Source organism: Mustela nivalis (genome assembly GCF_964662115.1).
Source record: "Mustela nivalis genome assembly, chromosome: 1".
In the NCBI taxonomy this organism is placed as follows: domain Eukaryota; kingdom Metazoa; phylum Chordata; class Mammalia; order Carnivora; family Mustelidae; genus Mustela; species Mustela nivalis.
Genome location: NC_139020.1, coordinates 202,356,964 through 202,383,255, shown reverse-complemented (window position 1 = coordinate 202,383,255; position 26,292 = coordinate 202,356,964). Strand labels below are relative to the sequence as shown.

At 53.2% G+C, this 26,292-nt stretch overlaps 1 protein-coding gene across 1 annotated transcript; it reads right to left on the bottom strand.

Moving 5' to 3' along the window:
* Positions 1-6,687: 6,687 nt before the first annotated feature.
* IL12RB1 (interleukin 12 receptor subunit beta 1) lies at positions 6,688-26,149 on the bottom strand. The gene is made up of 17 exons (XM_082709123.1): positions 26,034-26,149; positions 25,754-25,907; positions 24,537-24,599; positions 23,659-23,773; positions 22,803-22,972; positions 21,555-21,697; positions 18,777-18,810; positions 18,226-18,360; positions 16,984-17,066; positions 15,702-15,945; positions 13,068-13,235; positions 12,216-12,353; positions 11,669-11,824; positions 9,922-10,056; positions 8,894-8,999; positions 8,500-8,581; positions 6,688-7,728 (listed from the first exon to the last, which is right to left on the bottom strand). Exons 2-17 carry the CDS (start codon positions 25,881-25,883, stop codon positions 7,375-7,377), a joined length of 2,256 nt encoding a protein of 751 aa, XP_082565249.1. The 5' UTR covers positions 25,884-25,907; positions 26,034-26,149; the 3' UTR covers positions 6,688-7,374.
* Positions 26,150-26,292: the final 143 nt, after the last annotated feature.

The window sequence follows — 26,292 nt, the reverse complement described above, 5'->3', positions numbered from 1 at the left end:
CACGAAAGTAATTGTGAGCGCAATGATGAAGCACGTTGGCTTAACACGGCTGTGAATAAAACACAGACTGCTGATGGCAAGAGAAAAAGGGTAATGTGGGCGGACATCGGAGCCGAGACCCAAATGAAGGAGGTGTTGGAGACACGCGGGTGTCTTGGGGAAGACTGTCCCAGGCAGAGCCACAGCCTGTGCAAAGGCCCTGGGGCTGAGTGGGCCTGATGTGGAAGCATTTTCAGGAAGTCCATGTAGATCAAGGGGAGAAAGGGTTGTGTTGGAGTAGGCAGCTAGTTAGGCTTTAACAGGATGCCTAGAGGGCAGCAAACTGTGAGGCCAGTCAGCTATCGGGAAAGTCAGAGGTCTGTCCTGGCAGCTCTCCAAAACAAAGCCACGAAAAGCCAGATTGAACTAGATGAACCCAAAACAAAGAAAAAGAAAAAAAAAAAAGCACAAAACCCTGTTCCCCAAAAAGTCTCCTCCCCAAGAAATAAATATTCCACTCCTTAATTAATAACTATCAACAACAGATAGAGACCCAAACCCCAGGCCCAACTGCCTCTCCCTTGAGCTTGCCTGCTCTCACATCTCAGACTGTACTTTTGCTTTAATTATATGTTCCTTCCTGCACCGTTATGTCTGGTCTCTCCTTGAATGCCTCCTTGTAGAGACGGAAAAGCCTCTGGCAACAACCAGGGTGGGGCTGGGAGGTGGGACCAGCGAGACCAGCAGGGTCCTGCGGTTACAAGTGAACTTCCGGCTTTTACCCTAAGGGAGATGGGAGCCATAGAGGGTTCTGGAGAAAGCAAGGATAGCTAAGTCTGCCTCCGGGCACCATGGAGGGAAGATTCTATAGAGGCTGACAACAGAAGCAAGGAGACCAGGGAGGCAGTGCCTGTTGTTGGTCTCAGGGATAGACTGATACAGGGCAGGAACAAGTAGGAAGAAAGGGTCCGATATGTGAGCAGTTCTGCTGGAGAATGGAGAAGAGAGGCAAGGATGTCTGTTTGATCCCATATCACAGGGAGGTAAACTGAGGATCTGGGAGCAGAGGAATCTAGGTAAAAGAGACCCTGAAAGGGACAGTGGGAAGTTAAGAGGTGGCCAGGGTCCGGGAGGGAGATACGGGGCCACCCCTCACTCACCGGGCCAGTAGGCCTCCTGATACAAACACCTTCGTCATTCCATCTCTGATTGTCTCTATAATTTCAGTCTTGTCAGAGGGAAGCCGCTCACCATTTACGGTCAACAACAGGCCTGACCCAGCTTCGCACAGGTTCATTTACTCCCCTCAGCGATTCTGAGACCAGGGCACAACCCCTGTTTTACAAAAGGGGAAACTGAGGCCCAGAGAGACAGAGCGGTCATGCAGGTTGATGAGTGGCAGAGAGGGGAATCGAACCCAGGACTTCAGGCTCCAGACCCTACTGCTGGGATGGCACTCCGCCTGGGGGCGGGCCAGCAGCATCAAATGTCCCATCCTAGAACGACTACTTAGTACCCGGCTTCCGATGGGGACTGGGGTGGGAGGCTCCAGGTGTAAAAACTCAAGTTTCCACCTGTATGGCCTTCCAAGTCTGGGGTTGTAGAACTGCTCACTCTTCCATTCATTCATTCTTCACCACCTTCGGGTTCCTGCCTCCTGCAGGGTGAAGTCCAAGGTCTCAGGTTGGGAGGGTTCAGCCCTAGATACTCCTAGTTCCACAGAGCCCAGGCCAGAGGCAGGACCCAGACCTCAGCCTGAGACCCCCTTCCCTGTGGCCCCACCCCCACGGTTATTATGAAAGGCAGGGAGTGGGGCCAATGAGGCGCTTCCTGGGCTAGAAGCTCCAGCTTCAAGCCCCGCCTCCAGCCCCCACTCTCAGCTGGCACCAGGCAGCCTCCGATGGGACCGACGGGGACATGACTTGGGCCACCCGCCAGACCACAGCCTCTGGGAAACCAGCTCCGGGAGGTGAGAGTGTCACTGCCCAGTCTTCCCCGGGGTGGAGGCATCTGAAATGACTATTTCTGGGACAGGCCCAGGGGACAGCACACTTGGAGGACGGTCTGAAGCCACAGAGCCTAGTGGCTGGGCCAGAATGACCAGTGATGTCCCTGGGGCTGGAGGCTCTGGATGCGACTTGTTCCTGATACAGGCCTCAGTTTTCCCATCTAAAACCTTGGTGGCGGGGTGGTGTGTGGATGTTAAGAAGCTGGGTTTCCTAGGTCTGAGAGAGATTCTTACGCAGTCTGGGTCTTCTGGACGGCAAGTGAGTGTCCCAGGCTTTCGGGAGCTGCCCCTGAGGCCACAGTGGGGACAGATGCAGGGACATTAGGATCTGGGCTTTAGGGAGGTGCCTATACTGACCACTACCCTGCGCCAGCAGGGGTAGTCTGGGCGATCCTCAGGCAGGGTTCTGGGAGAGACAGAAGTAGGGAGAGACAGGGAAAGAGGTGAAGGAGGAAAAAAAGGGAGAGAAACCGGGAAGGGTGGAGGTGGGTGCAGTCAGGGAGACACAGGCTCATCCCTGCCCTGCAAATCCAGGGGAACCTGGGGGCTCAGGGTCAGCCCCCTGTCCCCTCATTGGAGCAGCCCCTGAGTGGAGCGTTAAATCTCTGGTTTGTTGTTGTTGTTTTAAGATGATGATGATGATGATGATTATTATTATTTTGATTTGAGAGATCGAGAATACAGAGGGAGAAGGAGAAGCGGACTCCCCGCGGGGCAAGGAGTCTAGGATCTTGACCTGGTGGGAAAGGCAGACGCTTAACCGACTGAGCCACCCAGGCGCCCACAAACCATGACTTGAATATTATCATGGACGATGTTAACCACAGCTTCATCTTGCTCCCTCTCCCGCCTTCCCACCCTCAAAGAAGACTAACTACCCCCATTTCACCCACGGAGAAACTGAAGCTCAGGGCGCCCCAGGTAGCACAGCCAGCTGGGGACAGGGCGCAGAGCCAGGGCAGCCCCGGATCCGTGAGGCGGTGTGACCCGTCCCCCCTAACCCCCGACTCGAAAGCACACCCGCGACTGCCCCCTCCCCCCACCAGCCCTCCCGGAGTGTTTTTCTTCCCTCCTCCTGGGTGTTTTGGTTTCGGCCGGAGCGCCCGTGGTGCGGTAGCAGGCGGTTCCTGCCGGCAGGGTCAGCCCAGGGCTGGCGGGGAGCCAGAAGCAGCTCCGGGCCCGGGTAGGGAGGACTCAGGGCGCAACCTACGCCCTCGCCCCAGCACCGGGGCCAGCAAGTCCGGCTCCCCTCGCCCCAACCCGCCCCCCCTCCCCCGCCGTGTCTTCCACGGTCCTGGACAGCCGGAGCCCAGCCGGGTCGCGGCCCCCACGTGTGGCCATAGGGGGCGCCAAGGAGCCGATGGGTCCGGGCGGGGTTTCCCACGTCAGTGCCAAGGTTCCGTGTGCCCAGTTCGTTATTAAACATTGATGGAGACCGCTGGGTGCCTGCCCGAGAGGCCTCCGAGTTGGGGGACTAGGACGCAGATGCCCCAGCGCCAGAAGGAGGGGGGTTGCCGGCCGGACCGGGGCAGTCGCGGGGGGCAGGGGGATGGGAGAGTTGCTCGAGGGCCAGGAGCCTTTTGGGCTAGGACACCTAATCACAAGCAACCAAAGGAACACGTGAATTGGTCTCCATCAAGTTAAAAAAAATTTTTTTTTTTCTGCAAAGGACACTCTTAAGACAGCGAAAAGCTAACTCCCAGAGCGATAGAAAATATTTACAAATCTTGTATCTGACAACAGATCAATATCCAGACGATCTAAAGAATGCCTAAGACTCAGTAATAAAAAGATAAATAACCCAATTAAAAATAAGGAAAGGATTCAAATTGAGATTTCTCCAAAGATATAATAAATGGTCAATAAACACATGAAAAAGCGTTTAACACCAACAGTCCTCAGGGAAAGGCAGATCAAACCACAGTGAGACCCCATGCCACCTTAGGATGGCTCCCCTCTCCCTAACTGGGAAATAAGAGGTATTGATGAGGATATGGGGAAATCTGAACGCTCACACATTGCTGATGGGAATCCGGCAGCGCCTCGAGAGGGAAAGTTAAACACAGAATTACCCTATGACCCAACAATTGTCCTCCCAGGCATATACCGAGAGAACTGAAAACAGGTGCTCACACCAAAGCCTGTAAACCAAGCTCACAGCCGCACTGCTCACGATCGCCAGCAGGTGGCGCCCATAGGATGCCCGTAAGGAACAGAGAAACCGAGCGATCCAGCCGCACAGCGGAATATTATTCAGCCATTAAAAAGAATGAGGTTCCGATTCATGCTACAACAACGGAGCTGAACTTCTAAAACATGATGCTGTTTCTTCCACAAGAGCACAAACAGAGAAGGCCACGTGCTGTGTGATCCCACGGATAGGAAGTGTCCTAACAGGCCAATCCATAGAGACAGCTGATATTGTCGGTTGCCAGGGACTGGGTGAAGTGGGATGGGGAGTGACGGCTCATGGGCATAGGGTTTCGTTTTGAGGTCATGAAAGAGTTCTGGAATTACACAAGGCGGTGGTTTCACAACATTGGGAATGCACCAAATGCTACAGAACTATTCACTTTGCAAGGGTGATTAGTATGGTGTGTAGATGTCTCTTTAAAAGAAAAAAAAAAAAAATGACAGGGGCTCCGAGGTGGCTCAGCAGGTTAAGCCTCTGCCTTCAGCTCAGGTCATGGTCTCAGGGTCCTGGGATCAAGCCCCATATTGGGCTCTCTGCTCAGCAGGGAGCTGCTTCCTCCTCTCTCTCTGCCTACTTGTGATCTCTCTTTCTGTCAAATAAATAAATACAATCTTTTTTTTTTTTAAGACAAAACACGAAAAAACAAAAAAGGAGGCATGAACAAAGGTGCCCAGTTGGGGGCAGGGCAACCTTGTCATGGAGGGCAGTTATGTGTGAGAGGCCCGGCCATGGCTGTCCTGTGTCGTCTCCCACAGCCCAGAGTCCCCAGGGGGCCGCTGATACCTCGGTCCCATCCTGGCTCGAGGGCAGAGACAGAGACAACATCTCTTTCTGACCAAGCCCAGAGGCCACTGGAGAAATAGAAGAGGAATATATCTGGGGAGGTAAACTGAGGCAGCCTCTCTCTCTGATAGAGACATGCTTCCTGACTCGTGGTGGAAGCCATGGTGAGAGGGAGACCAAGAGAGATGGAGACAGAGGAGAGGAAGTGAGAAGGGGCCCAGGGCTCTGGAGAGGCCACCTTATCCATTTTACAGATGAGAACCCTGAGGCCAGCAGCGCTGGGTCACCCGCTCTTCTGAACGGCAGCAAGAAGAATCTTTAAACAACTCAGAAATCGGGTTTCAACAATCCTGCTCTAGGACACCAGCTTCCCCAGCACAGGAATAAACCCCGTAAGTCCCCAGTAGGCAGTGATCTCTTGTCTTCCTCTCACGCACTCCCCCATTAACCACACCCACCTCAGGGCCTTTGCTCACTGGTTTTGCTGGCCTCCCCTCACCATCTTGACCCTGGTATCACCCCTTCCAGGAAGCCATCTCTTACCCCCTGTTCTTCACTGGGCTGAAGTTCAGCCCCATTGTAGCACGATTCAGAACCTCATTCCTTTTTATGGCTGGGTAATATTCCACTGTGTGGCTGGGTCTGTTTCTCCGTTCCTCAATGGGCATGGGCGGGGGGTACCTGCTGGTGGCCATGAACAGTGAGGAGCACAGGAGCAGTAGGGGTGGGTGTGGGGCCCTGGTCTTGAAGGGGTAGTTCTGAGCCCGGGGCTCAGATCCCTCTGGTTTTCTTCTGTGAGGGCGCTGACCCAGCATCCCTTCCTGTCTGCCCACTCGGTCCTGCCACCGAAGAATGAGAACTGATTCACAGGGGAAGGCCTGCCAGACGGGGAGGTGGCAAATTCAAGGGAGGGAGCATGCGCGGAACAAGGAGCAGTCACTCGTGGTTGGAGCACGAGGCCAAGGCTTCTGTGTCCCCATCTAGATGCACAAATGGGGGCCCCCCAAAGGGGCGGGGCCTGGACCACTAGTCTTCCAGCCTGTGGGGCCAGACCGCTCTCACCCAGAGGCTTCAGGTCCTTTTGCCACAAAATTCAGTGGCTCTGGGTTCTAATCTCCACCCCCCCTCCCGTCCCCACTTAACACCGGAAAAGTCTGTTTTGCAAACTCCTAGCGGGCTGAAAGGGGCGGGGAGGGCGGTGTGCCCCCACGTCCCCGCTAGACCAGAGAGACACGTGCTGCTGTTGCCACCTGGTGGCCACCAGGGGAATTCGAGACGCCTCGTTTAACAATGGGAGGAGCTCTGGGCAGGAGGGGAAAGGAAGAGGGTGGATTCAGGGTGTGAACGGCGGGGCGGGGGGGCGGGCACGCGTTCGTGCTGTGGGGCGTTGGGTGTCAGGAGAAAGGGGGAACCCCGATTCCTGACCTGAGCCCTGGGTGGAGGGCAGATCGACCCCCAAACGGGGCGGAGTTGGGGGGGGGAGCCGGCGGAACTGGGGGAATGAACCAAGTCTCATGTTTTGAGGGAGCCAAATCCCACTCCCCCTCGAGTCGCCCCTCCCCTTGCCCAGTCCTGACTCTGCCGAGTGATCATCATTCTGTCTCCCCCCAATCCGGGTGCTCCTGGGGGCGCCCAGAGGGAGAGATGGGTAAATGCGTGTGGAGAATGAATGAACTCCCCTACTGGGGGATTTTGAACATGACACGCAGGCTTCAGCCAGGGGAACGTTACCCAACCGAAGGCTCATTTATTAAGCCGTACACCCCCTCCCCTCAATAGACCTGTGAGTTCAATATTATCCTCACCCCCATTCTAGAGGGGAGGAGACTAAGGCTAAGCAGGAAACCATCGCCTCCCTCAGAATGCTTAGGGCTGCCCTTGTTTTCCAACGACTAGATCTTCCGAGCCTGGAGCCTGCAGTGCTGCAGGAGTTCTGGGCCCAGACTCCCCATCAAGTGCTCCTGGGACACACGTCCAGCTTAGTGTCCTATGGGCCCCCCTCCAATCTAGTCTACCCTGAAAAATTCTGTCCCTTCCCCATGGGTTTCATGGGGTGTGGCAGCTTCCTTCTCTTGGTGGTTCCTAGGGTTCCCGCCACAGGACGTGGTGCAACCTGTGTTGGCAGGAGGGGAGGGGCCGGGACCGGAAATGGGGTCTGGATCTCTCTGCCCAGGTTTGACTTCTGCCTGTGCTGTGCTGGGTAGCTTCTGGCTACCCTCTTGCTCTCTCTGACCTTTAGTGGTCATCTCTGTAAACTAGAATAGCCATGTACCTCTCGAGGTGGTTATGGGGAATCAGGACATCATGGGTGTGTCTAGACAGAACAGACTGGGTATGCAATGTTTGCTTAATAACCGGCCACCTTCAGTCTTCCTGTCTGAAGGTCAAGGCCGGCTTTCGTTTCTCTCACTCAGGCCTCCAAGTCCATGTTCAAAGGGCCACTGATTATGGGGGTCTGTATTAGGTCTCCCAAGGGCAGTGAGAGCCCAACCCCCTGGGCAAGGTTGCCCTCCAGACCTTCCTGCCTGCCTGGCCCCAGAGCCCGAGGCTCAGGATGGTCTTGCACCTGTCTCCTGTCCTCCAACGGGAGCTCTGTGTCCAAGGTCAGCTCAGGAGTGTCCCGAAGTAGCTCTGTCTTCTCCTTGAGATGCATGGGTGTGTCCAGGTCAGTTCCGTCACCTTTTTCCCAGGACATGTTCACCACCAAGGCCTCTTTTGGGGACACCTCCTCCGGGAAGTCTGCCGGGCTTGTCCACTGCCAAGCCTAGATAGGAAGGGTGGGGCCAAGACTATGGGCAGGGCCCTATTTTCCTGGAATCAGGTTCCTACTGGCTTAATTCCCTAAAATCCTGAGACCAGAGGATTAGCTCTGCCTCAATGACCCCCCCCCAACCCATTCAGCCCCTTTTAGGAAGCCCTCCCCACCACACACACACCATTTCTCTTTGGGAAATTATTCCTCCCCTTCTCGTTTTGATGTGGTTGTGCACTGACCCCACCACAATTTGACTGATGGATATGTGACATGGCCCAGCCAAGCAGAGCACTCTAGCCTCTGATTCCGGCAATGGGCTCAGGGATGAGCATGTGACCCCCTCTAGGCCTATTGGTGATGGCCCTGGGACTTTTGCTAAAGTAAACTGAACACCCTTCTTCCACTGGGGAAAGGCTGAACCTGAGTGGGAGGGAAGCCTGTGGGCAGAACAGCAGTCCAGACAAATGGATACCCAGTCTCTGGATTCCTAGACCTAGCCATGCCTGAAGACCACCGTCTGGGGAATCTCCCCATCTCCCATCAGTTTCCCTTTTTGTTGAAGCCACTTTGAGTTGTTTCTACTGCTAAGAAAGGACCCACAGGAGGTTCCTCTCTGGGCCTCTTCTTGCCTATCTGTGAAATCGGACAGGTTCTTGGAGTCCCTGTGTCCATGGTTAGGGGAGGATAAAACGAGTTAGTCCACGGCCATTACTCTGTAGAACCCTGGTCCAGAGTATAGAACCAAGAAATAGGACTTTAAATCAGAAAAGGAGTCCTTACCTGCTTTCCCTGGCTGCTAGGGAACTCGATCACAGTGCTGGCGCAAGGTGTGGGCAGGGGCGGGCACAGGTACCGCGCAGCCCTGGGGACGGAAGGAAACTTGTCAGAGAAGCAGCGTTTTCTGTTTTTACTTTTTAATTGTTCCAACTTACTCTTTTCATCTCCACTACGGTACAAAGGGAGATTGGATGTGGATTGGGGTTGGAGGGTGCGGGAGGCTGACAGACCTGGATTTAAATCCTAGCTCTGCCCCCCTTGCTGGATACCTGGGCCCTGACTCTCTGGGCCTCAGTTTCCTCATCTGTAAACTGGGCACAAATACTGACTTGGCATGAGCGGTTACTATGATCACTATTGGCATAACGGATCATCTTCGGGGAGACATGCAAATTACCTGTTTAGGCAGAGGTACCCAAAGACGCCCAGGAGAAGGATGCTGGCGAAGCTCCCCAGAGACACGAGGAGTACGGACAAATCGAACAACCGGGAAACCTGGGCTTCTGGGAGTGCGAGAGGTTGGGTTGGCAGAGGGGCACCTCCTGCCTCTTACTAGGAAGGGTGTTGGGAGGGCTGGACCCTCCATCAACTCACTGCTGACTGTGGCACACCGTGGGTTCCTCTGTGCCTGGTTCCTCATGTGTGAAGCAAAGAACCAGGGAACCCACCTGCCCTGGGTCTGCAGGATAAGTCCTGGCATACAGGGCTCGGGACATGTTAGCTGCGCATGCCTGCTTGTTGTGCCCCTGTGGTTGCTCCCCTGGGCCCAGATCTGCCACCCCATGCCAAGCCCGACTCACACTGTCTCTCTTGAGACCAAACTGCATTATAAGGGCAACAGGCAGAGACCACGGTAGGAACAGGGATCATTTGGTTTCCAAATCTCTTCTGGCCACACGCCCCAAGACAATGGAGTCCACCTCCTTATCTTTGTGATAAGAGAGATACCCATTCTTTCACTAGCTCAACAAATGGCCCCCTATTATCTCCCCCACCACCGGAGCCCCCAAGCTGGACAGAGCCTGGCAGAGCCTGGACAGCCTCACCCACTCCCAAGCTGTCAGGCCAGGAAGGGAGGATTGTCACAGCTTGGCGGGGAGGGGCGAGGCGCGTGGGGTAGGTACCCTGGAGAAAGCATGGTTGGCTTCCTGGAGGTGGAAGCTTTTGAACTGGGTTTTAAGGATGAATAGGAGTTAGCAGGAAGAACAAACATCCCAGGCAGAGGAGCTTGCATGGGCAAGGCAATGAGAGCATGAAAGGGAGGTTCACAAGGGGACACTGCACAAGGAGGGGAGAGCAGAGTGGGCTGGTACTTTCTCCTGCGGGTGCTACATGGGGAGCAGGGCCAGGGTGGGGCTGCTTGCAGAGGCTTGGGGTGGGGCAGTGCATGCTGGGTACATACCCAGGCCCTGCCCTCCTGCTCACCGATGCTGAATGGCTGGGGCCTGCTCCAGGCACCCTGCAGCGTCACAGTGTCCGCTCGAACCCGCACGGTGTAGGCTGTCCCAGCCCGAAGGCCATCAAGGGTGACCTGGGTCTCTGTGGGCTTCACAGGCAGCTCTGTGGGAGGGAGGCAGCCATGGGTCCCCAGACTCCCTTTACTGCCAGGAGGCCAGACTCAGGAGTGGGATGCCCAGGTCCTGGGTGGGCAGCCGCATGCTGAGAGTGGTAGTGGGGACTCAAGGACATTTTGCTCAAAAAATTTAAAAAGAAAATAATTTAAGATTTTATTTTAGAGAGAGAGCATGAGAGGAAGGGGCAGAAGGAGAATCCCAAGCAGACTCCTCGCTGAATGTGGAGCCTGACTCGGGGCTCGATCTCACAGCCCTGAGATCACGGCCTGAGCCAAAACCAAGAGAGGGACCCTTGGCCCCTTCTGAAAACTCTGAATGCACCCATTCACCCCAGCTTACTTGGGGGACTGTTCTTCCCTCCAATATTTAGTGAATGATGCTATTTTTCTCAAATTCTGACCTCTGCTGGCTCCTTGCTCTCTCCCCCACGCCACCCCATCCTCCAAGCTCCTTAAAGATACCAGGTTCAGTAGCACCTCAGGGCTTTTGCACTGGCCTTTGCACCACCGCCCCCACCCCGTGCTCACCCTTTCCCCAGATAGCCCCATGGTTTCCTCCCTCTCCTCCTTCCCATCTTTAGGGTCAAGTTCAGCATTAACTTTATCTTGCTTCCTCAGTGTTCCTCAAACCTCAGCACACAGTAGGACCTCAGCACACAGTGTGGAATCGGTTGGCTTTCATTCACAAATAAAGCTCTCCATAAAAGTCCTTAAAACGAGAATACAGTGGTTGGCTCTTATCAAGAAGAAAAAAATTCCTAGAACCCTAAGTCTATATTCAAGAGGAATGTTCTTCCAAAGAAACTGGAATGGGGGGAATTGCTCAATTTGGTGCATTCATCTTCAGCATTTTTGACTTTCAGCAAATTGGCAAAGGGGTGGCTTCCAGCTGTGCCACCAGAATGCGTCCCTGAACCCTACTTGGCCCCACTTACCCCCTCTAAACAGCGGGTGATCAAGCAGATGACAGGATGCCTGTGTTTCTGATACGAGAGCATCCCCCCAGTATCCCTCCCCCGCTCCCCGGCATTCACGCCTTGGCCTTGGCCGGTGCTGGGTGCTGGGTAAGAACATGAAGACACGAATAGGCCAGTCCTGCTGGCCCGGACTGTTGCTGCGGGAGGTGGGTGGGTGAGGCCACAGGAAAAGACTGCATGAGGGGCCCCCAGTGTGTGAAACGACAGGAAACTCCAGCGCTGGTGAGACTTACCATGTACAGACTGCTCTTTTTCCCTCCCAGGGGGCAGGAAGGAGCATCTGACTGAGCCCAAATCCAGGCTTGCTTAACCCTTGGGCAGGAGACCCTCTCCAAGCCTCAGTTTCCCCATCTGTGAAAGGGACACGGTCATCCGGCTCCATGGCAGTCAAGCTGCTGATTTGCATGAGGAGCTGACTTCCACACATGGAAGCTGTGCCCAATGAGCCCTCCTGGGGGTCCAGAAAGGGCAGTCTGGCCTCTTGGAGTCGAACAACTCTTGTTTTATGCGTGGGAAAACCAAGGCCCAGAGAGGGCTGGCGAGGTGCTCAGGGGCCCATAGCCAGGCAGACATTGATCCCAGGTCCCTTCTTCCCCTAGCCAGGCCCGTGCTGCCCACGTACCAGAGACAAGGCTGCCTTCCTCATCCTCACAGCGCACGATGTACTCCTTCAGGACACCGGGGCAAGCGCTCAGCGGGGACGGCGTCCAGTCCACGTTCACGGAGCCCTGGCTGAGCTTCTTCACTGACACGTGTTGTGGGCGTCCTGCCCCCGAGGCTGCAACCAGCCCGGTCACCATGGTCAATTCCAAGAGCACCGGCTGAATTTTTTCTGCCTGCCCAGCCTGGCGCTGTCCAGAGACCCAGGGAACCTTGGCAACAGAGTCAGGCGGGCCTGGGTTCGCATCCCGGCTCCACGACTCAGCCCCCATTGCTGCCTGTCTCTGAGACTCACTTTTCTTATCTATAAAATGGGGGCAGTGCCCTTCAGGCGTGGGGAGCAGAGTGGGGGGCGGTCTTCAGGATCCTCTGAGACTTCTGCGCATCTGGATTCTGGTCAAGGCTTGACCTGGAGTAAATGCCTCTAAGAGTTCATTCCCCTCTCCTGACACCCAAGACCCCCACCAAGCCCCTCTGGAGAGACCACCCTGCAGGTGTGGGCTGCTCACCATTGCCCCCGAAGTGGTAGGTGGACAAGACTGTGGACCACGAGATGGGCTTCTCTGGACGTGGAGAGGCGAAGATCGTGATGTGGTAACATACCTTCTGCTCCATTGCCCCAGATCCTCTGCTCCAGCTGTAGGTTGCTAGAAAGATCGGCGAGGCCCAGGCCGGTGGTGTAAATAGGTTGTACTGATGCCTCTGCCCCTTTGCACTGGCTGTGCTGCCTGCCAGGAACTCCTAAAGCTCTCCTGCTCATAATTCAAAGCCCTTGTGCCAATGTCCCGTCTTCCAGGATCCCTTTCTTATTCCCACCGCCTGCAGCCCATCCCCCCCCCTGCAGCCCAGCCCGGATGCCGCGGAGCCAGGTGCATCTGGCTCCATCTCTGTCTCCCCAGTCTAGGAACCTCAAGGGCCAGGTCTGAGGCTGAGGTTTCCGGGGGCCCTGGGCCAGGCCCCGGGTAGGAAGTGGGAGTGAGAGGCTGCCAGGGCTGGAAGGCTCCCCCTTTTTCTCCAGAGGTCTCATTAGTTTGCCACCAGCATCTTGGGAGCTGTCACCTTCTCTGGCACAGGGACCTGTTTAACAAACACCCTGGGATGTGAGACTCATTACCTATTGGTGTGTGATCTGCCTGGGGCTATGGCCCTGACACCTCAGGGTCCTGGTAGGAGGCTTCAGACATGCATGGGCGGCAGGGTCCCAGTCTCAGCCCGTCCCCACCTCTGTGTGGCCCTGGGCAAGTAGCAAGACCTCTCTGGGCCTCAGACACCTCACACGCCCCTATGGCTGGAGCCAACCAGGAGCCCTAAGGGAGGAGGCAGAAGCAGAAGCAGAAACAGGGCGACAGACATGACGGTACCCATTCCTGTAGGGTCCTGGTCCTGGGACGGAGTCAGGGTGCAGTTGGTGAGGTTCCTGTCCTGGTCTTGGGCCTGCCACTCAATGCAATATGCCTTGGCCCTGGCCTGGGCTGGCCAGTGCATGGAGGTCCCATTGGCTCCAACACTGATATTCAGAGCCCTTGGTTCTGGAAGGAGATGAGGGAGGCAGGTTAGGCTAACAATGGTGGTTTGAATGAGTTAGGTCTCCTGGTCTGACTGTGATTCCCCTGCCAAGACGCCCACCATCAGGGCTGCCTGTGCTGCTATCCCCACCCCCACCTGTCACCCTCCCCCAACTGGCTTGGGGAGCATCTCCTGCTCTAGCAGGTGTCTGCAGGGTGGGCCTCCCAGCCGGACAGGAGCTCAGAGGCCTGAGGACACACCCACTCAGGCCCCAGGGTTCCTCTCTTCCTGGGCAACAATCTCAGGGAGGCGGGCACTGCTTCCAATTCCAGGGACAACAACTACCATTTACTGAGTGCCAACTATATGCACCAGGCCAGTGCTGAGCACTTCACAGGTATCATTCTGCTACGAAGTGAGAAGGTGATCACCCCAATAATACAGAAACTGAGACTCAGAGAGGGAGAGCCACTAGCACAAGGTCACACAGTGGGGCCATGACCTGAAGCAGGCCAGGAGCTGACGGACTTGTGGCTGTGCCATCTTGGCACATGGCCTTACCTCTCTGAGCCTCAGAGGTCTCATCTCTGAAATGGGCACGCCCGTACCAGCCCTGTCCTCACAGGATTGCTGAGTGCTCAGCAGGGACAGGACCAGGGTGAGATGAGTGAGGCACGTATCAGGCACAAAGCTAGAGGTACCAAAGAACTCTGTCGTCAAGACAAACACTGTTCCAATGCCATTTTTTTTAAGAACCAGAAAATGAGTGGAGGGGGTGCCTGGGTGGTTCGGTGGGTTAAAGCCTCTGCCTTCAGCTCACGTCATGATCTCAGGGTCCTGGGATCGAGCTCAGCAGGGAGCCTGCTCCCCCCACCTGCCTGCCTCTCTGCCTATTTGTGATCTGTCTGTCAAATAAATAAATAAAATCTTTTTTTTTCTTTAAAGATTTTATTTATTTATTTGACAGAGAGAGATCACAAGTAGGCAGAGAGGCAGGCAGAGAGAGAGGAGGAAGCAGGCTTCCTGCTGAGCAGAGAGCCCGATTGGGGCTCGATCCCAGGACCCCGGGATCATGACCTGAGCCAAAGGCAGAGGCTTTAACCCACTGAGCCACCCAGGCGCCCCTAAATAAAATTTTTTAAAAATGAGTAGGAAAATATGCCATGAGCGCTCTTTGCGATGGCCCAAAGGTGGAAACAGCCCAAACGTTCGTTAACGGATAAACAGATAAACACCACGTGGTTCAGCCACATAGTGGAATGTTACTCAGCCACGAAAAGGAGGGGAAGCCCTGATACACTCTACGATGTGGGGGAACCTCAAAAAAACATGATGCTGGATGAGAGAAGCCGATCACGAGGAGCCACAGGGTGTGCAGTCCCATGTATAAGGAATGTCCAAAATGGGCAAACCCACAGAGACAGAAAGATTAGTGGGTGTCAGGGGCCAGGGATAAGAGGTGTGGGATCGGGCGCCTGGGTGGCTCAGTGGGTTAAGCCGCTGCCTTCGGCTCAGGTCATGATCTCAGAGTCCTGGGATTGAGTCCCGCATCGGGCTCTCTGCTCAGCAGGGAGCCTGCTTCCTCCTCTCTCTCTGCCTGCCTCTCCATCTACTTGTGATTTCTCTCTGTCAAATAAATAAATAAAATCTTAAAAAAAAAAAAAAAAAGAGGTGTGGGATCAGGGTCGCCTGGGTGGCTCAGTGGGTTAAAGCCTCTGCCTTTGGCTCAGGTCATGGTCTCAGGGTCCTGAGATCGAGTCCCGCATCGGGCTCTCTGCTCAGCAGGGAGCCTGCTTCTCTCTCTCTCTCTCTCTCTCTCTCTCTGCCTGCCTCTCTGCCTCCTTGTGATCTCTCAGTCAAATAAATAAATAAATATTTATAAATATAAATAAATAAATATTTATAAATATTTATAAATATCTCCTTTTAGGGATGATAGAAATGCTCTGGAACGAGACAGCGGTGACGGTTGCCCGTTGCTGCAAATGTCCTAAACACCACTGAATTCTACCTACCAAACTGGTTCATGCTGAGGTGTGACTTTCACCTCAATAACTTATGTAGACGTATTCATGTGCATGCATACATAAATATAAATCTTGATTTTTTTCCTCTCATATCTATAAATATAGGGACATCTTTAATCATATCGATACCTTTATAGAACGAGCAAATATCAAGATTTGAAATGAAGTTAGGGTCGGCCGCATATTCGCGTTGTCCTACCTCACTCACCACACCCTGATCTCCGCCCTGGTCCCAGGAAACTTCATTTACAAATGGTTGGCCTGGGCTGTAGTTTGCCAGCTAGAGTTTGGTAAAATATTGCATTCTAACAATACCTTAATTAGTGATTTTGACACATTCCTGAATGAGACACCTGCTTGATTTTTGTGCCTCACCTGCCTCACCCTAGTCTGGTAGAGGCTCAGAGGAGGCATTTAGCTCTGAGAGGCCCTCCCACACCCCTCCCCGGCCGGAGGAGGCACCTGTGTGGGTGTGGGTTTGGGCAGGAATGTGCCATGTCTGGTTGGGGCCGGGGCCGAAGCGATTCTGAGAGATGACAGCCAGGTCATAGGCCGCACCAGAGAGGTCGAGTGGTTTCTTCAGCTGAAAGTTCATTGTCGACTTGATCTTACACGAGCAGGATAGCATGTGCAGGCGGGCACGGTAGGTCACCTCCCCGCCAGAGTTGGATCCGAGGCAGCCTTCTGGAAGCTCAACTTGGGGCAGCTGTCGTGAATGTGAGAGACGGTTTGCGGAGCCTTGAACACCGTCATCATCCCCACGGGCCAACATCGGCATGCAGCCCCTGAACAGACTCATCCACGGGCCACAGTCTGTGACATGAGCCAAAAACTTTTTAAAAACAAACAAGCAAAAAAACAAAGCAAAACAAAACAAAAAAACCCCTCGGTGCTGGTGAGGCTGTTGGGAAATAGGCATCTGTGGCAAGTGCCTATTGGTTGGGGAAGGAAATAATTTGGCAAAACCTACTGAGTGTCAGGAAAAAAATGTTTTTCCTCTTTGGACCCAGTTACCTCAAGCCTGGAAGTGTTTCCTAAGAAAGGGAATTCAGGGGTGCCTGGGTGGCTCAGCAGCTTAAGCCTCTGCTTTCGGCTCAGGTCATGATCTCAGGGTCCTGGGATGGAGCCCTGCATCAGGCTCTCTGCTCAGCGGGAAGCCTGCCCCCCCCCGCCTACTTGTGATCTCTGTCAAATAAATAAATAAAATCTTTTTTTAAAAAAGGAATTCAAATGAAAGGAATGCCAGGAAGTAAAGCTTCACTGTAGGCATACTGGGCCAGCCTATTAGGGAGCCGGCCAATTAATTATGGTAAAGCCAGTGGGTGAAATATCTGATGGTTTTGCCCCTGACTTGGGCAAGAGATTTTCCCTCTGTGCTTCAGCTTCCTTCTCATAACTTGGAGGTTAATTAGACTGCTCTTAATGGGTTGCTCGGGAGCCTTCAAAGAAATCATCTCCCACCTAGACCAACATTGTCTACCCCTGGCCTGCCCACTTCCACCCTAGCCCCCCACACTCTGGTCCCCCCATGGGATCTGGGGGAAGCCTGGGAACACTGAACCCAGACATATCCCTCTTCTGCTCACACACCCTCCATTGTTCCCCATTAAACCCAAAGTCCTCGGAATCCTCGCCTCCTCCACATCTCTTCTCTCACAGTATCCCCCTTGTGCACCCTGACTCCAGCCTCTTGTCTCCTTCTCCCCATCCCAGGCCACCCCACAGCCCCGTGACAGCCCATTACCTGCCCGTGCAGGGTCACCTGCCTCCTCCCATTGGGACGGAGCGCCTCCACAGAGAACCTCAAGCTGGGTTGTGGAAGATGTTCTGTAATGGAATGGTGAGACAGTGACGCGGGGGGTGGTCCCTTGCTCACCGCCACCTCCCACAGACCATGCATGGGGACCCAGGACATTTTCCTTCCCTCCCTTGAAACACAGGATTCCCATGGGTTGTTAAGAAGTTTTCAAAAGCGGAAACATGGAGATCTAGTCTATGACCATGTGACTATACTTAATGCCATAAAACTATCCACTTTGGGGGCTCCTGGGTGGCATTGGACTCTTGATTTCAGCTCAGGTCATGGTCTCGGGGTCATGGGATTAGGCTCCAGGCTTGATGGGGAGTCTGCTTGGAATGCTCTCTCCCTCTGTCCCTCCCCCTGCCCTGCGTGTGCTCTCTCTCTCTCTCTCTCGAATAAATAAATACAGTCCTAAAAACAAAACAAAAAAACAAAAAAACCAAAAAAAACCCTATGCTTTAAAATGGTTAAAATGGTAGATCTTATCTAATGCATTTTCTACTACAATTTTCGTTTTAAAGTCTGAAAAGAACTCTTGGAGCTGTTTCGCAGTGGATAATGCACCGGGGCCAGGAAGAGACCTGCCAAGGCCACAAGGTCAGGGGCAAAATGTTGACAATCACCTCATCCTTCCTTGCCTCTCAGGTCCCATCTCCACTTGGGAGCTGCCCAAACTCCAGCTTCCTGTGTCCTTCGGGAAGCTATGTCTTCACGACACGGCCATTTCCCCCTGCCGACTCCCTGCGTGGCCTTAAAGAACAAAGCCAACAGGACACATGGGAAGGAAAGAAAGACTGGGAAATGTTTCTTTTCAGATTATGGATTCTCCACATTTTACAAAGTGAAACTCGCTCCACCTCTTTTTTTTTTTTTTAAGATTTTATTTATTGATTTGCAAGAGAGAGCACGCATGAGTGAGGGTGGGGGGTGGGGGATGGAGGGGCCCAGGGAGACGGACAGAAGCCGACTCCCTGCTGAGCAGGGAGCCCAAGGCCAGGCTCAGTCCCAGGACCCTGGGATCATGACCTGAGCTGAAGGCAGACGCTTAGCCCACTGAGCCACCTAGGTCCCCTGCCCTAGCACCTTTTACTAATTTCCCCAAATTTCTCTTGCCACCTTATTTCTAGTACCCACTGCTGTATTTTCTAATGCCTGCCCCAGTTCCAGGCTCTGGACTGCTCTCACCAGGGGGGACACACACGGAGCTGCTCCAGCTGCTCCAGGGGTCTCCTGGGTCTCCTGGGGCTGCTGGCCTGAGTCGCCTCCTGCGGAGCTGGAATTCCTGGGCTGCGTCCATCCGCAGGGGGCAGAGGCAGGACTCTGGTGGGGAAATAAGCCGAACTTCAAGCTGAAGGGCTGTCTCAGACTTGGGGGTGCCCGGGGCTTGGCACTCATCATTTAGCCACCAGACACTTAATTGAGTGCCAACTGTGTGCTGGGCCCTGGGACCACTGTGGGAATAGGCCAGGCCCTGTCCTCTTGGGGGACCTCAAGGTGTCCCATTCTTGCCCTGGCCCTAGGTTGACGTCGTGGCAAGGCTATCCATTGGGATGCGAGCCTGGTCAATGGCTTCTCACCCCCGAGCCCATTTCCTCACCTGAGAAATGGGAATAATCCAATATGGAACTAAGGATGGGCCAGCAAGCATACAACGAAATTAGCACTGGGCCTGGCACACAGTAGGCGCTCAATTAATGCTAGCACGCTGCAGCTGTTGTTGGTACTATTATTCTCACCGAAGCCAGCATCCTCCTGAGGTCCGCAGTTGCCCTAGGACCAGATCATATATACATAGTTTTACCTTTTGGTAAAAGGGAAAAAAAAAAAAAAGGTTTTTTTTGAAAGAAATATTAGCTCTTTTATAATTTTAAACAATTATTCTAAGTGCAATGTGGAAGCTTGGGTTAGAAAAAGAAAGAAAGAGGACATTTGCTTTTTGTTTTGTTTTGTTTTTTAAAGATTATTTATTTATTTATTTGACAGAGAGAGAGAAATCGCAAGCAGGCAGAGAAGCACACAGATAGAGAGGGAGAAGCGGACTCCCCACTGAGCAGAGAGCGTGATGAGGGGCTCGATCTCAGGACCCTGAGACTATGACCTGAGCTGAAGGCAGAAGCTTAACCCACTGAGCCACCCAGGCACTTTAAAAAAAAAAGAGGACTTTCGTGGAAAAACAGGTGGCTCAGAATAAGCCCAGGGATTTAGTCCCCAGCAACGTGGCAACGTTTATCTCGGTTGTGGACAGACACGCTCAAGAATGTAAGATGTGGGGTTCCTGGGTGGCTCAGTGGGTTAAGCCTTCAGCTCAGGTCATGATCCCAGGGTCCTGGGATCAAGCCCCATGTTGGGCTCTCTGCCCAGCAGGGAGCCTGCTTCCTTTCCTCTCTCTCTGCCTGCCTCTCGGCCTACTTGTGATCTGTCAAATAAATAAATAAATAAAATCTTAAAAAAAAAAAAAAGAATGTAAGATGTTCGCATGTGGGGCAGCTGGGGGGCCTTTCTAGGGGAGCTGACTACTTCTTTGTAACTTTTCTGAAAATCTAAGACTATTCCCAAAGTAAAAGTTGGCTTAAAAGATTTTCAGAGGCAAAATTACTATTCTGTACTTTCCTACAAAAATTGTTTTAGGAGGGAAAACCTGTATGTCAGTGGTGTTGGGGGTCAGGAGAGTTAGGTGTAGGACATGGCCTGCCCCCCACACCCTGTGTCATGCGGAGAGGTCCCCCAATATCCGGAACTTCAAATCAAACTGACAGAGAGGCCCCTCCCCCAGCAGGAGTCCCATATCACCTGCCTCTGGACAGATCCCATTCACCGGATGGGGTCACTGAGGCTCAGGGGGCTCCGACACTGGAAAGGGAGATGGGGCTGAAGCTGGGGTTGCTCCCTGGCCTGCAAATGCCACCAGTCTGAGGGAGGAGGAGATGCCACGATTCAGAGGCTGGAGGTCTCTGTCTCTCCCCATCTAGGGGCTTCTTGGGCCTGAAGCAAGGGCTGAGGTTCCTTGCAGACCCAGCTTGCTCCACGTGGGGGCAACAGAAGGGACAGCAGAAGGTAGCTGAAGAATGAATGAAGGTCTGCGGAAGACATACAGACAGCCAACAGGTAGAAAGACCATGCTTGACATCACTCTTCATCAGGGAAGTGCAAATCAAAACCATAATGAGGTACCACCTCAGTTCGAATGACTATCATCAAGAAGACACAGACAGGGGCACCTGGGTAGCTCAGTCGGTTAAGTATCTGCTGTCATGTCCCCAGGGTCCTGCGATCGAGCCCCATATTGAGCTCCCTGCTTGGCGGGAAGCCTGCTTCTCCCTCTCCAATTCTCCCTGCTTGTGTTCCACACACACCACCCCCCAACAAATAAATAAATAAATAGTCTTGAAAAAAAATGTTTACTGCAGCCTCACGTACAATAGCCAAGATACAGAAGCAACCAAAGTGTTTCCATTCATCCGCCAATGAATGGAAAAAGAACATGGGGTACACACACACACACACACACACACACACACAGGGATATTATTCAGCTGTAAAAGAAGGACACCCTGACGTGTGTGACGATGTGAACAAGCCTCGAGGGCACTATACTAAGTGAAATAATTCAGAGAAGGACAAATACCATAGGATCTCTCTCGCACACATGGAATCCAAAGCAAAATAAAATGGAACTCATGGACATGGAGAACAGATCGGTGGTCACCAGAGGCAGGGGGTTGTGTGGTGGGAGGAATGGGGCTCAAAGGTACACACTTCAGTTATAGAATAAATAAGTCCTAGGATGTCATGTACTGCATGGTGACTATAGTTCCTAATACTGTATGATGTACTTGGACGTGCCTAGGAAAGTAGATCTTACAAGTTCTTACAAGACATAAGGTTTGTATCGCAGGTGGTGATGGACAGTAGCTAGACTGACTGTGATCATTTCACAATACATACAAATATCAAATGATGATGTTGTACATCTACAGCCAACGTATTGTCATATGTCAATTGTATCTCAAAAAAGAAGAAGAAGAAGAAGAAGAAGAAAAAGGAAGGGAGGAAGGAAAGAAAGAAGGAAAGAGGGAAGTGGAAGAGGAGCTTCCTAGAGAGGCTGCCCTTGAACTAGATCCTGAAGATCAACTGGATTTTCAGCCACTCATGGAGAAGAAGGCATGAAGATGGAGGAGACTGCATGGGCAAAGGTAGAGTTTGGAAATTCAGGGCATGGGCAGAGAATGATGGCCATTCAGAGGGGGCCAGAGGAAACATGAGGTTGGTGAGGGTGCCTGGGGCCAGCTGAGGAAAGGATGCTCTCCCGAGGTAATAGGGAGCTATGGAGGGTGTGTGAGCAAGGGAGGTTCCGATGAGATCTGAGTGTCAAAGAGACTCCAGAGGCTCGCTGCAGGGCAAGAGTGGAGACCAGGCAGGAGGGGAGATGGATGTAGAGATGGTGAAACTGATTTGGGGGTCATGTTCCCCGGGGAGAAGCCTGTGTTCTCTCCTGGCCTGGGGAATAAACTCACCAACTCCCACAGGCTGCTGGATGTCCGGTGCCGGAACTGCACCTCGGCGCCATCCTGGCGGGCTGGGTTCTCCCACTTCAAGAGCACCTGCCCCGAGGACCTGGACACAGTGACGTCTCCAACCAGCGGGGGGTCGTATTTAACTAGGAACAGAGATGGAGATTGGGGAGGGGAGCCAGCATATGTGTAAGTTATTGGTACTTAAAATTTTGGAAAATCTGCCCCACCCAGCCCAGGGTAACTGACTGAGTCTCCAGGATGTGCATCAGGGAAACCCTTACAAGTTCCATCTAAGCCTAGGATTCTATGGCTCAAAGATTCAAGACTGACACTCCTTGTAGCAATATTGTGGTGAGATGGGCACTTTTGTGAGTTGCTGATAAGAGGATAATTAATTGAATCTATTTTTTAGAAGACTATTAGGGAAATCTTACTAATCTTTTAAACCCTGACTTGAAGAGAAGCATCCATCATTCTTTTCTGCATCTTGGTCATACCATGTCTGATTCTACCTCAGGACCTTTGCACTTGCTGTGCCCTTATGCCCTCTGCCTGAAACACACTTCTCTACCCCTAATTATTGTTGGATCCTTTTTGTCCTTCCGTGCTCAGCTTGACCTCCCAGCAGCATTTCCTCATATATAATAGTCCTTCCTGCTCATCACTTCCTCTTGACTCTGGCCTCCATTGAGGGATGGTCGGATCCTGCCTTCATCTTAAAATTTGATACATTGTTCATCATGGATTTTTTGGCATTAATTTTGATTTTTCAAAAAACATCTGTTTTACAAAATTATTTATATTGACTCCTGAGTTTTCTGGTATCCCTTACAATTTCGTGCCCAAGTCAGGTTCCTCCCTCACCTTACCCTAATGCCAGCCCGGAGAGGCCAACTTTTTTGGCCTCACTCGTGTCCCCTATGAGTCAGCATAGCACACAGGAGCATCTCAAACTCTAGGTATTAAGTGTCCGTGGTTGCGTCGTGAAAACAGATTTTAAAGACCCAACGAGGTCCCAGTGGTATTACAGTTTCGGGGAGAAACCAGAAGCAACCTAAGTGCGCAGCAGATGGGGATTGGTGAGGGGACCGTGAAGAACTCTACCATGTTCTGCAACAGGGTTTGATGTGAAAATCATTGGCATTATCAAGCCCCTGGCCTAGATCCCTGCGGGTCTAGGCTCAGGGACCCAAGGCATCTCTGGATGAGGAAGGGGCGGCAGAGAGGAGGAGGAGAACGGGTGCTGACCTGCACTATGAAGCTTCAGGGTGATCTTAGGGGACTTCTGTGTCCGGTTCTCAGCTCGAGATTCCACCCAGAGCGTGACGGCTTGGAGCACAGCTATGCCGTCCTGGTCAGAGAACCGCAGGCTGGTGGCTGAGCCCGCGGCAAAGTAGCAGCAGCGCCCGGACCTGAGGCTGCGTGAGGGGAGCACTGGGGCTGAGTCTGGGGTTGCAGGACCCACAGAGGGGCTCAGCAGCCCCAGTAGATGGGCCGCGTCACATTCCAGGATCTTCTTCTTCTTTTCTTTTTTTTTTTTTTTAAGATTTTATTTATTTATTTGACAGACAGAGATCACAAGTAGGCAGAGAGGCAGGCAGAGAGATGGGGGGAAGCAGGCTCCCCGCCAAGCAGAGAGCCCGATGCAGGACTCAATCCCAGGACCCTGGGACCATGACCCGAGCTGAAGGCAGAGGCTCTAACCCACTGAGCCACCCAGGCGCCCCATCCCAGGATCTTCTTCTGCCCTTTTGACTCCCCCTCCCCAGCCTGGGGACTCAGCCTGCCACTGAGGGTTTGGGGGAACCCCAGAATCTCACGATGCAGATGAAGAAATGAATGGTTGGAAGGATGGACAAATGAGTGAGCGGGTGAGGAAGAAGGATGAGAGAGACCCTAATTGCCACCCAACTTAGATGCCCACCTACGCTGACACGCCCCCACCCCCAAATAGAGTCCCCACTCTCCCTTCTCACATAAGACACTGAGCCACCAGGAAGGGCAAGGACCTTGCTAAGATCACATCTCTGAGAGCAGGGGCATGGGGGCAGGAGCAAGTGTGGGATGATGGGTGAAGGTTTGGGGACCGGGGCAGGGTCCTTACCAGCACCTCAGGAAGTGGCTGACCCCAGTCGTGGGGCCCTCATACTGCCAGGAGCATTCATAACCAGCACTGACTATCCGGTAGCAGTTCAGGTCCCTGGGGCCTGAAGCCGAGCCTGGAGGAGATCCCAAAGGTTTTAGAAGGAACCAAGAGCTGGGAGGGGGCCCTCCTTGCTGGTGCACACTTGGGATGAATCTTTGTGACATTTAAGTAATCCAGTGTCAACCTCAGCCTTGGCGCACTCCCAGCACCCTCCTTGTGCCCTTCGCTCCTGTCTCCTGCCTTCGCCCCTGCTCACCCTCCTCCAGCCACACCAGCCTCCTCACCAGTCCCCAAACACAGCAGGCTCACTCCCACCTCAGGGCCTTTGCGCATGCTGTGCCATCTGCCCGGAATGCTTTTCCCACAGATCTTGACATTCTAGTTTCTCCTTCAGCGTCACCTCCTTGACCACCAGGCAACCTGAATCCGCCGCCTCCTCCATCCTCCCTCCCCGTCCTCTGGTTTCTCATAGCACATTCTGGCATGCTGTCTGTGCATTTGTCTGCCTGTTATCCACCTCCCACACTAGGCTGTGGCCCCAGGAAGTCAGTCGGGCTTGTGGCTGATTCTTTCACGCCTAGAACTGGGTCTGCATGCAGTAGGAGCTTGGTAAATAGTTCTTGCACGAAAGGAAGGACGAAACACCTGTTTGGTGGCAGACCCTGGGACACCGGAGCTTGGTGAGGACAGGAAGAGTAGGCTCTCAGGCTGTTCCCAAGACCTCAGGTGCACCTGAATCTTTGACTGGGCGGGAGGGAGCTGAAGGAGGAGCGGCTAAGGAAGGGGCAGTCAGACCCTAGCATGACCTCTCCCCACAATAAGGAACTGTCCCAGACCTGCGCCTGCATCCGGATACGGCGGGTCCTGAAAACAGCACCCACTGGTACTGCAGGCTTCAGCTGCAAAGACAACGAAGACAGAATGATGTTTCCAGTCTTTTACTGCATGGCGGAGGCGCTCCGGCGGGGGGCTTGCCAAGAGATCATCCGTCCACCCACCCACTCTCCCATCTATGGGTCCGCCCACCCATCCACCCACACATCCTATCTTCCACCCAGCCACCCATCAGGCACGCATGCATTCATCTGTCCTACGCTCCATCCATCCATCCAACCACCCATTCATCCATCGCTCATTCATCCACTCAACAACCTCTGAGGCTGCTCGTCCCCTGTCCTTCTCTCAGTTTCTGGTCTCCAGCCCTGCCTAATCCCTGCAAGCCCTGAAACCTTGCTGATGATCAGTTTACAGAGACACACAGAGAGGCAAAGTAGTGACTTGAGGTCACACAGCAGCCACAGGAGAGCTGGAATTAGATTTCAAACTCAGTCATCTGCAGGAGTCTGAGCTCCTTTCCGTCCAATCCCACGAGAAGGAGAGAGAGTATGTACATATATTTTGTCTAATAATAAAATAAAACTATAAATATGTATATCCATTATATACATACTTGTTCATTATCCTTTTCTTTTTCTTTTTTTTCTTAAAGATTTTATTTATTTATTTGAGAGAGAGAGAGAGAGAACACAATCAGGGGGAGGGGCAGAGGGAGAAGCAGGCTCCCCACTGAGCAAGGAGCCTGATGTGGGACTCGATCCCTGGATCCCGGGATCATGACCTGAACTGAAGGCAGACACTCAACCAACTGAGCAACCCAGGCGTCCCGCTTTTTCTTTTTTTTTAAAGATTTTATTTATTTTACAGAGAGAGAAGGCACAAGCAGGCAGAATGGCAGGCAAAGGGAGAGGGAGAAGCAGGCTCCCCACCAACACAGGGCTCCATCCCGGGACCCTGGGATCATGACCTGAGCCGAAAGCAGACTGAGCCACTCAGGTGCCTCTCCTTATCATTTTTGGATTTTAGCATTTCTCACAGAACCCCAGGGGGTGGTTAAGATTCAGAGATTTAGCCCATTCCACAGAAGATGATGTCAAGACCAGAGCAGAGATGCCCAAGTTTGATAGAGGGAAGACTGAGGCTCAGCCAGGTCCACCACCCTACACGCACATGCCCCGCGGCAAGAAAAACCATGATGTCAAGGTGGGGAACTCACCGCCTTGCCCTCGGAGCAGGAGCAGAAGGAGGGGGACCAGCCTGGCCCACAGCTGTCCCATGGAGCCCACACAGAAGCTCACAGCCCCAGATGAACTTCTGCCAGCCACCCTGTCCTTGCCCCTGAACATGTTGAAGCTGAGTAAGAAGGAGGACTTAAAAGATCAAAAAAAAAAAAAAAAGGAGTTAGATGTCATGGCCCCTCCTGGCACAAGTCAAACTGAAAGAGAAACTAAGAAGTCAGCATCGTGGTGGCGGCCTCATCGCGGCCACAAACCCACCTGGAGTCACGGATCTGGGGGTCTACACTGATGGCCCAAGCCTTAGCCGGAGGTGCCAACCCCTTGAGTGGCCAGCTGCTCTGAGCCCTTGGCCTGGTTTCCGGCCCTCTCTAGCTGACCTCTGAGACTCAGGTGCCAAGCGGGAGCCCAGTGTTCTCGGATGTCTGTGTTCACTCTCCTAACAAACCGTTATGAAGTGTTTGCTCTACGCTGCCCCCTCCCCACACGCCCACCTCTCCATTTCCCCAACTCCACCCCA

Coding starts and splice junctions, on each gene's coding strand:
- IL12RB1 (XM_082709123.1), bottom strand. CDS start 25,883: ATGTTCAGGGGCAAGGACAGGGTGGCTGGCAGAAGTTCATCTGGGGCT. Junction 22,973..23,658: donor AGCCACTTCCTGAGGTGCTG/GTAAGGACCCTG, acceptor CCCCTCACGCAG/CCTCAGGTCCGGGCGCTGCT. Junction 8,582..8,893: donor GGGTACCTCTGCCTAAACAG/GTAATTTGCATG, acceptor TTCCGTCCCCAG/GGCTGCGCGGTACCTGTGCC.